The following is a 17,849-nucleotide window of genomic DNA, read 5'->3' as shown; positions in this document are numbered from 1 at the left end:
TGGGGAGTTTCTCCCATTCTTCTATGTACTGTAGATCCACTCAAGCTCTGTCAGGTTGGATGGGGAGCGTCGCTGCACAGATATTTTCAGGTCTCTCCAGATATGTTAGATCGGGTTCCGATTTTCCCGAAGCCACTCCTGCATTGTCTTGGCTATGTACTTAGGGTCGTTGTCCTGTTGGAAGGTGAACCTTCGCCCTAGTCTGAGGTCCTGAATGCTCTGGAGCAGGTTTTCATCAAAGATCTCTCTTTACTTTGCTCCGTTCATCTTTGTCTTGATCCTGACCAGTCTCCCAGTCCCTGCCACACAGCATGATGGTGCCACCACCATGTGTCACCGTAGGGATGGTGCCAGGTTTCCTCCAGGTGTGACACTTGGCATTCAGACCAAAGAGTTCAATCTTGGTTTCATCACACCAGAGAATCTTGTTTCTCATGGTCTGAGAGTCCTTCAGGTGCCTTTTGGCAAACTCCAAGCGGGCTGTCATGTGCCTTTTACTGAGGAATGGCTTTCGTCTGGCCACTCTACCATAAAGGCCTGATTGGTGGAGTGCTGCAGAGATGGTTGTCCTTCTGGAAGGTTCTCCCATTTCCAAAGAGGAACTCTAGAGCTCTGTCAGAGTGACCATCGGGTTATTGGTCACCTCCCTGACCAAGGCGCTTCTCCCCGGATTGCTCAGTTTGGCCGGGTGAACAGCTCAAGGAAGAGTCATGGTGGTTCCAAACTTCTTCCATTTTTAAGAATGATGGAGTCCACTGTGTTCTTGGGAACCTACAATGCTGCAGAAATTTGTTTGTAGCCAAAAGGCACCGTACCTGCTTAGGTAATGAGATGCATCCAGGTGAGTGGCTAGCACTCAGCGCTAGAAGGGCTGTATCAACAATAGCCCCATGGGAATGACTTCCATCACAGTAGACATCGTCCCCAGTAGGCACTGGTGAAAACACACTGTGTGACCCAGCCCACATTTGTCTAAGCAGAGCCGGAACCCGGAGACCCTCCATGGGGATAGATGATTGAGTCTAGCTCGACACCCAGAAACAGAATGCACTGAGACGGAGTCAGACAGCTCTTTTTCTGGTGTCTTATTAAGCCTAGAGACTGAATACGGGACACTGCTTGCCCCCTCGACTCTGCCGTCACCAGTCTATCGCTTTAATAGCCGGCGACTCGTGAGGATTCTGAGTTTGTAGACTCTGAGGTGCTTACTGAGAGCACGTAGATCTAGAATGGGATAAAAATTCACATCCCTTTTTGTAACCAGTTGTACCAGCAGTCCTGGATCTTTGACATCGGAACCACACGGATTGCCTGCTTCTGGAAACGGGAGGATATTTCCTCCCTCAAAACGGGCACTGAGGCCTCAGGAACAGTCGACGTGATGACGCTGCAGAAGCATGGGGGACATACAACAAATTATAGGCTCTACCCTGAAGTCACTGTTGGCATTATCCACGGCGTCACTGCACATGGACTCCATTGGTCGGAGCAGACAGCGAGCCTCCCGTGAAGTGCCATATGAATGGGTGTACTGGGAGGGATTGATTCCTCTTCCATTTTCACCACTCTTGAGAACTGTGTGTCTGAACATGGAGAAGGAAGTCACATACTGGAGACAGCACTTTCAACACCTGTGAACACCGTGGACCTCGGTTGAAAAAACTGTGTTTATGTGCCAAGGTTTACCTAAAGCCCGGGCCAACTCTGAGTACACGGGCTCAGTGTAGTCAGCTCAGCTATCCCCATTGAGACCGTGTCTGTGCCTCGACCTAGGTTGGGCAAAACTAAACATGGCAGTGTTCACCTTAGCAATCTCACTGGAATAAAGACCTCCATTCCTGCCATTATTGAAAGAGATTGTGATACCTGACATCTCAAAACAAGGCTTCTTAATGTTAGATCCATCACTTCCAAGACAGTTATAGTCAATGAAGTAATCACTGATCATAATCTTGATGTGATTGGCCTGACTGAAACATGGCTTAAGCCTGATGAATTTACTGTGTTAAATAAGGCCTCACCTCCTGGTTACACTAGTGACCATATCCCCCGCGCATCCCGCAAAGGCGGAGGTGTTGCTATCATTTATGACAGCATATTTCAATTTACAAAAAAATGTTTTTGTCTTTTGAGCTTCTAGTCATGAAATCTATGCAGCCTACTCAATCACTTTTTATAGCTACTGTTTACAGGCCTCATGGGCTATATACAGCGTTCCTCACTGAGTTCCCTGAATTCCTATCGGACCTGTAGTCATGGCAGAAAATATTCAAATTTTTGGTGACTTTAATATTCACATGGAAAAGTCCACAGACCCACTCCAAAAGGCTTTCGGAGCCATCATCGACTCAGTGGGTTTTGTCCAACATGTCTCTGGACCTACTCACTGCCACAGTCATACTCTGGACCTAGTTTTGTCCCATGGAATAAATGTTGTGGATCTTAATGTTTTTCCTCATAATCCTGGACTATCGGACCACCATTTTATTATGTTCGCAATCGCAACAAATAATCTGCTCAGACCCCAACCAAGGATCATCAAAAGTCATGCTATAAATTCTCAGACAACCCAAAGATTCCTAGATGCCCTTCCAGACTCCCTCCGCCTACCCAAGGACGTCAGAGTACAAAAATCAGTTAACCACCTAAGTGAGGAACTCAATTTAACCTTGCGCAATACCCTAGATGCAGTCGCACCCCTAAAAAAAAAAACATTTGTCATAAGAAACTAGCTCCCTGGTATACAGAAAATAACCAAGCTCTGAAGCAAGCTTCCAGAAAATTGGAACGGAAATGGCGCCACACCAAACTGGAAGTCTTCCGACTAGCTTCGAAAGACAGTACCGCGCAGTATCAAAGAGCCCTCACTGCTGCTCGATCATCCTATTTTTCCAACTTAATTGAGGAAAATAAGAACAGTCCAAAATGTATGTTTGATACTGTCGCAAAGCTAACTAAAAAGCAGCATTCCCCAAGAGAGGATGGCTTTCACTTCAGCAGTGATAAATTCATGAACTTCTTTGAGGAAAAGATCATGATCATTAGAAAGCCAATTACGGACTCCTCTTTAAATCTGTGTTTTTCTCCAAATCTTAGTTGTCCTGAGTCTGCACAACTCTGCCAGGACCTAGGATCAAGGGAGACACTCAAGTGTTTTAGTACTATATCTCTAGACCCAATGATGAAACTAATCATGGTCTCTAAACCTACAAGCTGCATACTGGACCCTATTCCAACTAAGCAACTGAAAGAGCTGCTTCCTGTGCTTGGCCATCCTCTGTTGAACATAATAAACGGCTCTCTATCCACCGGATGTGTACCAAACTCACTAAAAGTGGCAGTAATAAAGCCTCTCTTGAAAAAGCCAAACCATGACCCAGAAAATATAAAAAACTGTCTGCTTATATCGAATCTCCCATTCCTCTCCAAAATTTTGAAAAAGCTGTTGTGCAGCAATTCACTGCCTTCCTGAAGACAAACAATATATACAAAACGCTTCAGTCTGGTTTTAGACCACATCATAGCACTGAGACTGCACTTGGTGGTAAAAAGGTGGTAAATGACCTTTTAATGGCATCAGACCGAGGCCCTGCATCTGTCCTTGTGCTCCTTTTGATATCATCGATCACCACATTCTTTTGGAGAGATTGGAAACCCAAATTGGTCTACACAGACAAGTTTTCCCTCTAAACTTCAGTTAGTGCTAAACACGGCTGCTAGAATCTTGACTGGAACCAACAAATTTGATCATACACTGCTCCAAAAAATAAAGGGAACACTTAAACAACACAATGTAACTCCAAGTCAATCACACATCTGTGAAATCAAACTGTCCACTTAGGAAGCAACACTGATTGACAATAAATTTCACATGCTCTTGTGCAAATGGAATAGACAGCAGGTGGAAATTATAGGCAATTAGCAAGACACCCCCAATAAAGGAGTGGTTCTGCAGGTGGTAACCACAGACCACTTCTCAGTTCCTATGCTTCCTGGCTGATGTTTTGGTCACTTTTGAATGCTGGCGGTGCTTTCACTCTAATGGTAGCATGAGACGGAGTCTACAACCCACACAAGTGGCTCAGGTAGTGCAGCTCATCCAGGCTGGCACATCAATGCGAGCTGTGGCAAGAAGGTTTGCTGTGTCTGTCAGCGTAGTGTCCAAAGCATGGAGGCGCTACCAGGAGACAGGCCAGTACATCAGGAGACGTGGAGGAGGCCGTAGGAGGGCAACAACCCAGCAGCAGGACCGCTACCGCCGCCTTTGTGCTAGGAGGAGCAGGAGGAGCACTGCCAGAGCCCTGCAAAATGACCTCCAGCAGGCCACAAATGTACATGTGTCTGCTCAAACGGTCAGAAACAGACTCCATGAGGGTGGTATGAGGGCCCGACGTCCACAGGTGGGGGTTGTGCTTACAGCCCAACACCATGCAGGATGTTTGGCATTTGCCAGAGAACACTAAGATTGACAAATTTGCCACTGGCACCCTGTGCTCTTCACAGATGAAAGCAGGTTCACACTGAGCACGTGACAGACGTGATAGTCTGGAGACGGCGTGGAGAACGTTCTGCTGCCTGCAACATCCTCCAGCATGACCGGTTTGGCGGTGGGTCATTCATGGTGTGGGGTGGCATTTCTTTGGGGGGCCGCACAGCCCTCCATGTGCTCGCCAGAGGTAGCCTGACTGCCATTAGGTACCGAGATGAGATCCTCAGACCCCTTGTGAGACCATATGCTGGTGCGGTTGGCCCTGGGTTCCTCCTAATGCAAGGCAATGCTAGACCTCATGTGGCTGGAGTGTGTCAGCAGTTCCTGCAAGAGGAAGGCATTGATGCTATGGACTGGCCCGCCCGTTCCCCAGACCTGAATCCAATTGAGCACATCTGGGACATCATGTCTCGCTCCATCCACCAACGCCACGTTGCACCACAGACTGTCCAGGAGTTGGCGGATGCTTTAGTCCAGGTCTGGGAGGAGATCCCTCAGGAGACCATCTGCCACCTCATCAGGAGCATGCCCAGGCGTTGTAGGCAGGTCATACAGGCACGTGGAGGCCACACACACTACTGAGCCTCATTTTGACTTGTTTTAAGGACATTACATCAAAGTTGGATCAGCCTGTAGTGTGGTTTTCCACTTTAATTTTGAGTGTGACTCCAAATCCAGACCTCCATTGGTTTGTTAAATTGGATTTCCATAATTTTTTTTGTGTGATTTTGTTGTCAGCACATTCAACTATGTAAAGAAAAAAGTATTTAATAAGATTACTTCATTAATTCAGATCTAGGATGTGTTATTTTAGTGTTCCCTTTATTTTTTTGAGCAGTGTATTACTCCAGTGCTAGCCTCTGGCTTCCTGTTAAGGCAAGGGCTGATTTCAAGGTTTTACTGCTAACCTACAAAGCATTACATGGGCTTGCTCCTACCTATCTTTCCGATTTGGTCCTGCCGTACATACCTACATGTATGCTACGGTCACAAGACGCAGGCCTCCTAACTGTCCCTAGAATTTCTAAGCAAACAGCTGGAGCCAGGGCTTTCTGCTATAGAGCTCAATTTTTATGGAATGGTTTGCCTACCCATGTGAGAGATGCAGACTCGGTCTCAACTTTTAAGTCTTTATCGAAGACTCATCTCTTCAGTAGGTCCTATGATTGAGTGTAGTCTGGCCCAGGAGTGTGAAGGTGAACAGAAAGTCACTGGAGCAACGAACCGCCCTTGCTGTCTCTGCCTGGCCGGTTCCCCTCTCTCCACTGGGATTCTCTGCCTCTAACTCTATTACAGGGGCTTAGTCACTGGCTTACTGGTGCTCTTCCATGCCATCACTAGGAGGGGTGCGTCACTTGAGTGGGTTGAGTCACTGACGTGATCTTCCTGTCCAGGTTGGCGCCCCCCCTTGGGTTGTGCTGTGGGGGAGAATTTTTGTGGGCTATACTCGGCCTTGTCTCAGGATGGTAAGTTTGTGGTTGAAGATATCCCTCTAGTGGTGTGGGGGCTGTGCTTTGGCAAAGTGGGTGGGGTTATATCCTGCCTGTTTGGCCCTGTCCGGTGGTATCATCAATGGGGCCACAGTGTCTCCTGACCCCTCCTGTCTCAGCCTCCAGTATTTATGCTGCAGTAGTTTATGTGTAAGGGGACTAGGGTCAGTCTGTTATATCTGGAGTATTTCTCCTGTCTTATCCAGTATCCTTAATTTAAATATGCTCTCTCTAATTCTTTCTTTCTCTCTCTCAGAGGACCTGAGCCCTAGGACCATGCCTCAGGACTACCTGGCCTGATGACACCTTGCTGTCCCCAGTCCACCTGGGCGTGCTGCTGCTCCAGTTTTTAATTGTTCTGCCTGCAGCTATGGAACCCTGACCTGTTCAACAGACGTGCTACCTGTCCCAGACCTGCTGTTTTCAACTCTCTAGAGACAGCAAAAACGGTAGAGATACTCTGAATGATCAGCTATGAAAAGCCAACTGACATTTACTTCTGAGGTGCTGACCTGTTGCACCCTCTACAACCACTGTGATTATTATTATTTGACCCTGCTGGTCATCTATGAACATTTGAACATCTTGGCCATGTTCTGTTATAATCTACAGCCAGAAGAGGACTGGCCACCCCTCATAGCCTGGATCCTCTCTAGGTTTCTTCCTAGGTTCTGGCCTTTCTAGGGAGTTTTTCCTAGCCACCGTGCTTCTACACCTGCATTGCTTGCTGTTTGGGGTTTTAGGCTGGGTTTCTGTACAGCACTTTGAGATATCAGCTGATGTAAGGAGGGCTTTATAAATACATTTGATTTGATTTCCGTTCAACAACATAGCACCCTCAAAGCTCATCACTAAGCTAAGGATCCTGGAACTAAACACCTTCCTCTGCAACTGGATCCTGGACTTCCTGACGGGCCGCACTCAGGTGGTGAGGGTAGGTAGCAACACATCTGTCACGCTGATCCTCAACCCTCCTCCTGTACTCCCTTTTCACCCACCACTGCATGGCCAGGCAAGACTCCAACACCATCATTAAGTTTGCAGATGACACAACAGTGGTAGGCCTGATCACCGACAACGACAAGACAGCCTATAGGGAGGAGGTCAGAGAGACCTGGCCGGATGGTGCCAGAATAACAACCTATCCCTCAACATAACCAAGACTAAGGAGATGATTGTGGAGTACAGGAAAAGGAGGACCGAGCACGCCCCCATTCACATCGACAGGGCTGTAGTGGAGCAGGTTGAGAGCTTCAAGTTCCTTGGTGTCCACATCAACAAGAAACTAGAATGGTCCAAACACACCAAGACAGTCGTGAAGATGTCACGACAAAGCCTATTCCCTCTCAGGAGACTGAAAAGATTTGGCATGGGTCCTGAGATCCTCAAATGTTTCTACAGCTGCAACATCGAGAGCATCCTGACTGGTTGCATCACTGCCTGGTACGGCAATTGCTCGGCCTCTGACCGCAAGGCACTACAGAGGGTAGTGCCTATAGCCCAGTACATCATTGGGGCTAAGCTGCCTGCCATCCAGGACCTCTTCACCGGTCGGTGTCAGAGGAAGGCCCTAAAAATTGTCAAAGACCCCAGCCACCCCAGTCATAGACTGTTCTCTCTACTATTGCATGGTAAGTGGTACCAGAGTGCCAAGTCTAGGACAAAAAAGGCTTCTCAACAGTTTTTACCCCCAAGCCATAAGACTCCTGAACAGGTAATCAAATGGCTACCCGAACTATTTGCATTGTGTGCCCCCCCAAACCTTTTTTTTTGCGCTGCTGCTATTCTCTGTTTATCATATATGCATAGTCACTTTTAACTATACATTCGTGTACATACTACCTCAATTGGGCCGACCAAACAGTGCTCCCGCACATTGGCTAACCGAGCTATCTGCATTGTGTCCCACCACCCACCACCCGCCAACCCCTCTTTTACGCTACTGCTACTCTCTGTTCATCATATATGCATAGTCACTTTAACCATATCTACATGTACATACTACCTCAATCAGCCTGACTAACCAGTGTCTGGATGTAGCCTCGCTACTTTAATAGCCTCGCTACTGTATATAGCCTGTCTTTTTACTGTTATTTTTATTTCTTTACCTACCTATTGTTCGCCTAATACCTTTTTTACACTATTGGTTAGAGCCTGTAAGTCAGCATTTCACTGTAAGATCTACACCTGTTGTATTCGGCGCAGGTGACAAATAAACTTTGATTTGATTTGATTTAATTCCCAGGAATGGAAAGCATTGAGCTGGAGACAGACAGCTCATTTTGGGGCTCATATGAACCACAGAGACTGTTTGTATGATAATAGCATGGTTGTGTACAACCCTCAACTCCGCTACCAACAATTAATCTCCTTTAGAGCCCATATCCTGTATCAATAGACACCTCATAGAGACTAGTGAGCTACAGGCAGGAATCAGCAATAAATCCCAGTAATTAACCACCTATGGGGGAGGGGCGCCACCTTATGGACAGTGACCTAACTTGTCACTCACCCTGGGGAGATTGATATACCTCTTGAACACTGTGAACACCGTGAAGCGCGGGCAGCATTAAACATGGACAAGCTTCCAACATACGTTGTACTTTAGGGAGACTGTATAGCCTGCATGAAGCCCGGCCCCTTTACGGCCACAGGGGGCTCCGGTAATGGCTGACATAGTACCCCATTTACCAAATGTGAGGGCACTGTTGTCACAGTAATGTTTTATCACACAGACCCATGCCGAGGCCCCTCGCTCCGGGGTTACCCCAACCAAGTGCTCAGGAGGTTGCTTCTTCACACCTTTTGTTGTACTTGGAGGGGACAACTATGTTATTGATCCTAAGATTGATCGCAAATACACTAAACTAGCATCCCCATCTAAGAAAACAGAATCCACTGTTGAACTGGAAAGGCGTATACCTAGTCAGTTGTAGAACATTTACATTTTAGTCATTTAGCAGACGCTCTTATCCAGAGCGACTTACAGTAGTGAATGCATACATTTCATAAAACATTTTCTCCGCACTGGTCCCCCATGGGAATCGAACCCACAACCCTGGCATCGCAAACACCACACTCTACCAACTGAGCCACATGGGACCATACAACTGAAGGCCTTCAACTGAAATGTGTCTTCCGCATTTAACCCAACCACTTTGAATCAGGGGGGGGGGGGGGGGTGCTGCCATAATCAACATCCACATCTTCGTCACCCAGTGGGTTAACTGCTTTGCTCAGGGGCAGAATTACATATTTGTACCTTGTCAGCTCAGGGATTCAATCCAGCAACCTTTTGGTTACTGGCTCAACACTCTAACCACTAGGCTACCTGCCGCCCTACAGTGAACTAAATCGCTTTGATGCACCCAAGAGAACAGAGAACATGATTACAGAAGAAGTTCTAATGCTCATCAGTCATTCTCCATGGTTGACTTCTCCTTAACAACTAGAGACAGAATCCACGGACGCACAAATTAGTGTCTGTTCTCTGACAGATCACTCGCCTATCCATGTTTCAATCTCTCCACCTTATCGAGATCCCACTACTAGACATTGGTGACTGAATCTTTCTCTCTTGAATAATGTAGATTCTGCAAATAGATCAGTTTAAACTCTATATGCAGGTTGATGATACAAGTGATGTTAAGCCCTTCTATAGTGTGGGAGGCTGCCTAGCTCTGAGGTTCGATCGTATCACATAACACTGCAAGGAGAAAGAAGGCTCTCGAGGCCCAACTCCAATTGGAAAAGGGAATTAAAAGATCTTGAGAAAACTTTGAAAGACCCTCAACATCTCTAATCAAAAAAGGTTGAGACCACCCGCTCTGCATTAAACTACCTCCTGACCCAAAACGCAGAGTCATCATTATTTTACGCCAGATATAGACTTTATGAATCTGGGAAAAATCCTGGAAGGTATCTTGCATGTTAGGTAAAGAACAAGACTAGCTTTAATTTGATATCTCAACTAAAAGATGATCTGGGTAAAAGCCTTTGAGAATAAAGAAAAGGTACTATAAGAAACGATATTCTACTGATAACTACTATATAGGGAATATGGTGCCATAGGGCTCTGGTGGACTCGGCAGAAACCTTTTCTTTGATAAGATTACTCTTCCCCTCACTCTCTCAGGAACATAGAGAATCTTTATGCCTCTGAGGCTGAAGTCTTAGAGGCAATCAGCTCGCTGCAAAGTGGGAAAGCAAAAGGGTCAGATGGTGATGGTCTGATTTCTATAAAAGAAACTGGATAAAGTAGTTGCTTGTCCGCTTACTCGTACGAATGTTGACTCTCTAGAGAAGAGACACCTTCCACAAACTGGATATTTGGCAAATATCTCTCTGATCCTCAAAAAGAGCAAGCCTCCCGAATTATGCAATTCCTATAGACTAATAATCCTTATCAACAACGATTGTAAGATACTTTTCAAGCTTCTCCCGAGGAGGCAATAGGCATACTTACCTTATTTGATGAATTCTGATCAAACAGGATACATTAAGCATTGGTTGTGCTAATGTTAGATGACGTATTAATGTTATTCATCATGCTAGTACTACTAAAGTCAGAGGCCTTGTCAGTTCACTGGATTCCCAAAAGGCTTTTGATAGGATTGAGTGGTTTTCCATTTGATGGTCTAAAAAGGTTTGGATTGGGGTGGAATTTATCAGATGGACACAACTGCTATATCCCTCTCAGAGGGCCAGGGTTCTAGCTCCACAGAGTTCTGTTTGGAGAGGGGAAGCTGACAGGGATGTCCATTGTCCCCACTCTTGTTTGTGCTGGCCATAGAACCACTTGCTGAATCCACCTGGAACCATGCTGCTATTGAGAGCATTAAGTTGGGAGCATCAACCCAACATATTGCATTATAGACCAATGACATATTGGTATTTGTATCTAATCCGGAAATATATATCCCTGTCATCCTTGATATTATTAATGCATTTAGCAGACTATCCGGCTCCAAAATAAACTTTAGTGATAAGTCTGAGACAATGCCGCTGGGAGACTTTGATGATGTCACAGCTCTTTCAAATTTCCCATTTAAGTCTTCTACCTCTGGCTTTCTCTATATTGGTTTATCAGTCACACTCAATATCAAAGATTTGCTCAAAATAAACTTCCTTCCTCTTATAAGAACAGTAAATATAGATCTAGAACGATGATGGACTGGTCTCCCTATTTCATGGCTTGGTAGAATCAACCTAATCAAAATGAATACACTACTTCGACTCCTCGAACCCTCTGTAAATGTTTCCTTTAATGATAACTAAGAAACTAGAGCTGAACTGGACATAATCCTCTAAAATGTATATAATGTTAAAACTAACACTGAAGAGAGGTGGCCCTGGCTGTAGCAAATATTATGTTCTACAATTGGGCCTGCCATGCTATAACTATTTCTCAATGGCTCCATGACTACCTGGACTGGGGTACAAACAATGTAGATTTGTGGTGTTTTGCTCCATTAACCATGCTGCGTTTGCTTACCAGTGATCTTCCTAAACTCCCTCCAAAGATCGGGCAGAACCCCATTGTTGGCAGGACAATAGGAAATTGGCATGATATATCAAAATATACAGCGAGAAAGGAGACTCTGTCCGTCCCTCGTACCAATGACAAAAAAACAAGGCCTTTCCTCCAGGTATTGAAAGTGGTATCTTTGACTCATGGCACACCAGAGGCGTGAGGATAGAGGATGATCTATTCTAGGATAAAGTGTTAATGTCTTTCCAACAGATTCAAACTAAATGGTATCCCAGGTAACCACTTTTTTGGGGATTCCTACAAATTCATAATGGTATTTCCTCTTTAAAGTTGTATACTCAAAATATTGACTTTAGAAGCTCTGTAGAGGACCGTCTGCTTAAGTTTAGAAATAATACAAAGTTCCTCTCTTGTTTTTATGGAATTATGTTAAACCCAGACTGCATAGAAAGAACAGGGGCACTGGGAAAGGGATCTGGGGACTGTACGCAAGGAGGAAGAATGGAATAAAGCTATGAATTGCATAAATACTACTTTCTTCTGCAATAGGCTCAGAGAAACCCGTTTTAAATAGGCCCTATTTAACCCCTCCGACTCCGAGCAAGTTCGGCCCACAGATCTCCCCCATTTGGTCTAAATACCAAACAGGCATTGGGTCTTACTTTCAATGTTTCTGGTCTTGCCCGAAGATTGAGTTTTACTCCAAAACAATCTCTATTTAATTGAGCACAATGTTCAATTCAATAATTTACAAAGACCCAGGGTTGTTGTTACTCAATGTACATCATGACCTGTCTGGGTTGGATATGATCGAACAACTTTTGGAAAAGCTGCTTTTCCATATTAATGTAGATGATTTTAGAATGAGATGTTCGACAAGCAGGTGTCCACATACTTTTGGTCATGTAGTGTATGACCTTTAACCTGTTAGAGACACTTAGATACGACCTTTAACCTGTTAGTGAGACTCTTAGATATGACCTTTAACCTGTTAGTGAGACTCTTAGATATGACCTTTAACCTGTTAAAGAGACTCTTAGATACGACCTTTAACCTGTTAGAGACACTTAGATACAACCTTTAACCTGTTAGAGAGACTCTTAGATACGACTTTTAACCTGTTAGAGAGACTCTTAGATATGTTCTTTAACCTGTTAGTGACGCTTGTTCTGCCTCTCTCTGCTAGTAGACTGGGTATCTGTAGTAGAGGAACCTGGTGTTCCCATTGTCTTCCCTGTGGCTCAGTTGGTAGAGCATGGTGTGTGCAATGCCAGGGTTGTGGGTTCAATTCCCATGGGGGGGGGGCAAAAAAAAAAAAAAAAAAGAAGAACGCATTAAATGAAATTTATGCATTCACTACTGTAAGTTGCTCTGGATAAGAGCGTCTGCTAAATGACAAAAAATGTCAACGAAATTGACTGGGGCTGTTCTGCCTCTCTCTGCTAATAGACTGAGTATCTGTAGCAGAGGAACCTGGTGTTCCCTTTCAGTCATTCAACTTCGGTTCAACATACTACTCGGGAGTCGCACTCTCGTGACTTCGTTTGAAAGATCTACAATCGCGGCTGATGAAATCCGCACCTAGCTGGAAGCACCGCCTTCCACAGGTAATAATCGTGAGGCTCAGATTCATTCCTTCTATTATTCCTCTCTTCACCTTGGTGTGAACAGGAATGTTTCACGCTACTAAAACAGACAATTGAAAAAACGAGACTGTCTTACGTTGCAGCAACTAAACTGTCCCCATAGTGGTAGAGCTTGCTCACCCCCTGGACGTTGTGTGCTGAAGGTTGGACTTGTTTAAAACATGAAGTGAAGCCACCCAACATTAGTAAACAACATACAATACAAAACAAAAACAACACTGACAAACAGCTGACAGAAAACGAAGACCAATACAAGTGAAACAGTTATTTATTATGGGATCCACCCCTGTAAACATCATTTATTATGGGATCCACCCCTGTAAACATCATTTATTTGGACATCCACCCCTGTTAACATCATTTATTTGGACATCCACCCCTGTAAACATCATTTATTTGGACATCCACCCCTGTTAACATCATTTATTTGAGGATCCAGCCCTATAAACTTGTCTAACTTGTCTAATGATGTGTGAGTGGAGGAGGAACATCTCAATTCAATCAAGTGCATTTTCATCCTCGTTCACTCTCCTCGCCGACTCTCCTTGAGGGTGGGAGTGGTGAAGAGACGGGAGAGGAGATGATTGATTGACCAATCAATCAATCATACACGGAAACAGTAAAGCAGTAAAATCACAAGTAATTACTGTACAGTGGCAAGAAAAAGTATGTAAATCCTTTGGAATTACCTGGATTTCTGAATAAATTGGTCATAAAATTTGATCTGATCTTCATCTTGGTCACAACAATAGACAAACACAGTCTGCTTAAATTAATAACACACTAACAATTATATGTTTTCATGTCTTTATTGAACCCACCGTGTAAACATTCACAGTGTAGGGTGGAAAAAGTATGTGAACCCTTGGATTTAATAACTGGTTGACCCTCCTTTGGCAGCAATAACCTCAACCAAACGTTTTCTGTAGTTGCGGATCAGACCTGCACAACGGTCAGGAGGAATTTTGGACCATTCCTCTTTACAAAACTGTTTCAGTTCAGCAATATTCTTGGGATGTCTGGTGTGAACCGCTCTCGAGGTCTTGCCACAGCATCTCAATCAGGTTAAGGTCAGTCCACTCCAGAAGGCGTATTTTCTTGTTGTTGATTTACTTCTGTGTTTTGGGTAGTTGTCCTGTTGCATCACCCAAATTATGTTGAGCTTCAATTGGCGGACAGATAACCTTACATTCTCCTGCAAAATGTCTTGATAAACTTGGGAATTAATTTTCCGTCGATGATAGCAAGCTGTCCAGGCCCTGAGGCAGCAAAGCAGCCCCAAACCATGATGCTCCCTCCACCATACTTTACAGTTGGGATGAGGTTTTGATGTTGGTGTGCTGTGCCTTTTATTTTCTCCACACAGTGTTGTGTGTTCGTTCCAAACAACTCAACTTTAGCTTCATCTGTCCACAGAATATTTTGCCAGAAGCTCTGTGGAACATCCAGATGCTCTTTTGCGAACTTCAGATGTGCAGCAATGTTTTTTTGGACAGCAGTGGCTTCTTCCATGGTGTCCTCCCGTGAACACCATTCTTGTTTAGTGTTTAACGTATCGTAGACTCATCAACAGAGATGTTAACATGTTCCAGAGATGTCTGTAAGATTTTAGCTGATACTCTAGGATTCTTCTTAACCTCATTGAGCGTTCTGCGCTGTGCTCTTGCAGTCATCTTTGCAGGACGGCCACTCCTAGGAGAGTAGCAACAGTGCTGAACTTTCTCCATTTATAGATAATTTGTCTTACCATGGAATGATGAGCATTAAGGCTTTTAGAGATACTTTTGTAACCCTTTACAGCTTTATGCAAGTCAACAATTCTTAATCTTAGGTCTTCTGAGATCTCTTTTGTTCGAGGCATGGTTCTCATCAGGCAATGCTTCATGTGAAAAGCAAACTCAGATTTTGTGAGTGTTTTTTATAGGGCAGGGCAGCTCTAACCAACATCTCCAATCTCATCTCATTGATTGGACTCCAGGTTAGTTGACTCCTGACTCCAATTAGCATTTGGAGAAGTCATTAGCCTATGGGTTCACATACTTTTTCCAACCTACACTGTGAATGTTTAAATAATGTATTCAATATAGACAAGAAAAATACAATAATTTGTGTTTTATTAGTTTAAGCAGACTGTGTTTGTCTATTGTTGTAACTTAGATGAAGACCAGATCAAATTTGATTACCAATTTATGCAGAAATCCAGATAATTCCAAAGGGTTCACATAATCTTTCTTGCCACTGTATGTCAATAAAGATTATTGTGACGTGTGTAAAGGGAAAACTAATTGTCAGGATAAGCATTAATAATACTTTGGATAATAGTGTTCATTCTCTAGAGTCCATTCCTCCTCTATCGGCTTCAATCACAAGCTGGACAGAACAGAACAGGCTTTCTGAACCAGTCTATCATGGCTATAAATAAATATCCCATGCCTGATGATGTAATCAGTCTCCTCAGTTTTGTTTCGATCATCTTATAGCCACTGACGACACAGTGTGAGATCTCTGCATGTATCCACTCTAACCCTAATCCTAGCCACTGACTACACAGTGTGAGATCTCTGCATGTATCCATTCTAACCCTAAACCTAGCCACTGCCTACACAGTGTGAGATCTCTGCATGTATCCAATCTAACCCTAATCCTAGCCACTGACTACACAGTGTGAGATCTCTGCATGTATCCAATCCAAAGGTGTTCTAGTACTGAGGGATATAGAGAGCTGTATATTGAGCGCTTTGCCTATACCGCTTTGCATATACCGTATACCCAAGAAACAATGGTTTAGAAATGTTTCTCTTCCCTTTAGACAAATCCATGTTTCCTTCTCTAGATAGTCTAGATAGTCTGTTATTCAATTTTTACAACCAGATCCCTTCTCTTTAAAATCTTTCTCTCGCTCTATGATCTCTCTCTCTCCCTCCAATATCCCTTTCTTTCTCTCTCTCTCTCCAATATACCCCTTTCTCTCTCTCTCTCTCTCTGCCACCCAGTGTCCCTGCACTCTGTTTCATTCTCATCTCTCTATCCTTTCTACTCTTCTGCCTTTCCCCATCTCACGCTTTAGTCCACATCCGCTGGCTTCTCCCTCCCCCTTTCTCATCTTCCTCATTCCCCCTTCTCTCGGTCTCTCCAGCTCCTGACATCAGCCCTCCAACACACAGCAGTACACCCACACTCTGCCTTTCCACAGCCACTGCATGCAAACACTGAAATACATCCATTTGCATCTCTCATCTTCTCCCTCTCTCCGTTCTTCCTCTCCATCCACGACAAGCATTTAGCCACCAACACAGCTGATTTTCTGAGAAATGTTTCAGCCTACCTCTCTCTCACACGGAGAGAAGGATATTAAGAGATTGTTGTTCCTACCTGGCTACTGCTGCGTGGTGCGATTCCTATACAGCTCCCCATCCTCCATTCCATATCATCTAGTACAGGCGATGTGGCTGTAGTGGTGCTACAGGGCTGACAGAACACCTCTCTGCAGAACTGCATCTCAGGCAGTTAACGCCACAGCAGAGACATGGCTACGGAAGCATCACAGAGGAGAGCTGGAGCAGGCTAGGAGGAGGATGTGCTGCAGGAGGGAGACGCCACAGAGGAAGTGTGTGTCAACTGTGTGTGTGTGTGTATTTGTGTGTGTGTGTGTGTGTGTGTGTGAGGAAAAGTGGGATACCTAGTCAGTTGTACAACTGAAATTTGTCTTCCGCATTTAACCCAACCCCTCTGATCAGAGAGGTGTGGGGGCTGCCTTAATCGACATCCACGTCTTCGACACCCGTGGAAAAGCGGGATACCTAGAACAGTTGGTCAGCTCGAGGATTCGATCCAGCAACCTTTCGGTTTACTGGCCCAACGCGCTAACCACTAGGCTACCCGCCGCTGCACATGCATGTGTGTATCTGTCTCTCTCTGTGTGTGTGTGCTGTTGTGTGTATGCACGTGAGTGAGAGTGTGTGACTCCCGTTGTGTGTATGCACATGAGTGAGAGTCCCGTTGTGTGTATGCACGTGAGTGAGTGTGTGAGTCAGGGACTAATACGTGCTTTGCCTGCACCGCCCAGGGTTAACATTTGACCTACAGTACCAGTCAAAAGTTTGGACACCTTCTCATTCCAGGGTTTTTCTTAATTTTTGACTATTTTCTACATTGTAGAATAATAGTGAAGACATCGAAACTATGAAATAACACATATGGAATCATGTAGTAACGAGAAAAAGTGAGATTCTTCAATGTAGCCACCGTTTGCCTTGATGACAGCATTGCACATTCTTGTCATTCTCTCAACCAACTTCACCTGGAATGCTTTTCCAACAGTCTTGAAGGAGTCCCCACATATGCTGAGCACTTGTTGGCAGCTTTTCCTTCACTGTGGTCCAACTCTAGCTAGCTACGTTATATGCAAATTCAATTAAAAGTGAAACGAAAGCGATTTATTAATGTATTCTGTCCCCTTATCAATAAGCTCCCATCTCATGGTATAATATACTGCTCAAAAAAATAAAGGGAACACTTAAACAACACATCCTAGATCTGAATGAAAGAAATAATCTTATTAAAAACTTTTTTCTTTACATAGTTGAATGTGCTGACAACAAAATCACACAAAAATAATCAATGGAAATCCAATTTATCAACCCATGGAGGTCTGGAATTGGAGTCACACTCAAAATTAAAGTGGAAAACCACACTACAGGCTGATCCAACTTTGATGTAATGTCCTTAAAACA

The 17,849-nt window shown here is 44.4% G+C and overlaps 1 protein-coding gene across 6 annotated transcripts in view; it reads right to left on the bottom strand.

Moving 5' to 3' along the window:
- LOC106578818 (uncharacterized) overlaps window positions 1-16,807 on the bottom strand; it is a 217,957-nt gene extending 201,150 nt beyond the window's left edge. For 3 of the 6 annotated variants that reach the window (XM_082965735.1, XM_082965737.1, XM_082965738.1), the window contains exon 1: window positions 16,489-16,803. In XM_082965735.1, the coding sequence (XP_082821861.1) occupies window positions 16,489-16,614 (126 nt within the window). In that variant the 5' untranslated portion in view covers window positions 16,615-16,803. Of the gene's footprint in view, window positions 1-16,488 lie in introns of all 6 variants that reach the window. The other 3 variants (XM_082965731.1, XM_082965732.1, XM_082965733.1) reach the window with 2 other exon arrangements.
- Between the last annotated feature and the right edge of the window lie 1,042 nt (window positions 16,808-17,849).

Source organism: Salmo salar, chromosome 19 (assembly GCF_965601325.2).
Source record: "Salmo salar chromosome 19, fSalSal1, whole genome shotgun sequence".
Taxonomy (NCBI): domain Eukaryota; kingdom Metazoa; phylum Chordata; class Actinopteri; order Salmoniformes; family Salmonidae; genus Salmo; species Salmo salar.
Note: the sequence above shows the minus strand (reverse complement) of the source record. Positions and strands in the feature narration are given on the sequence as shown.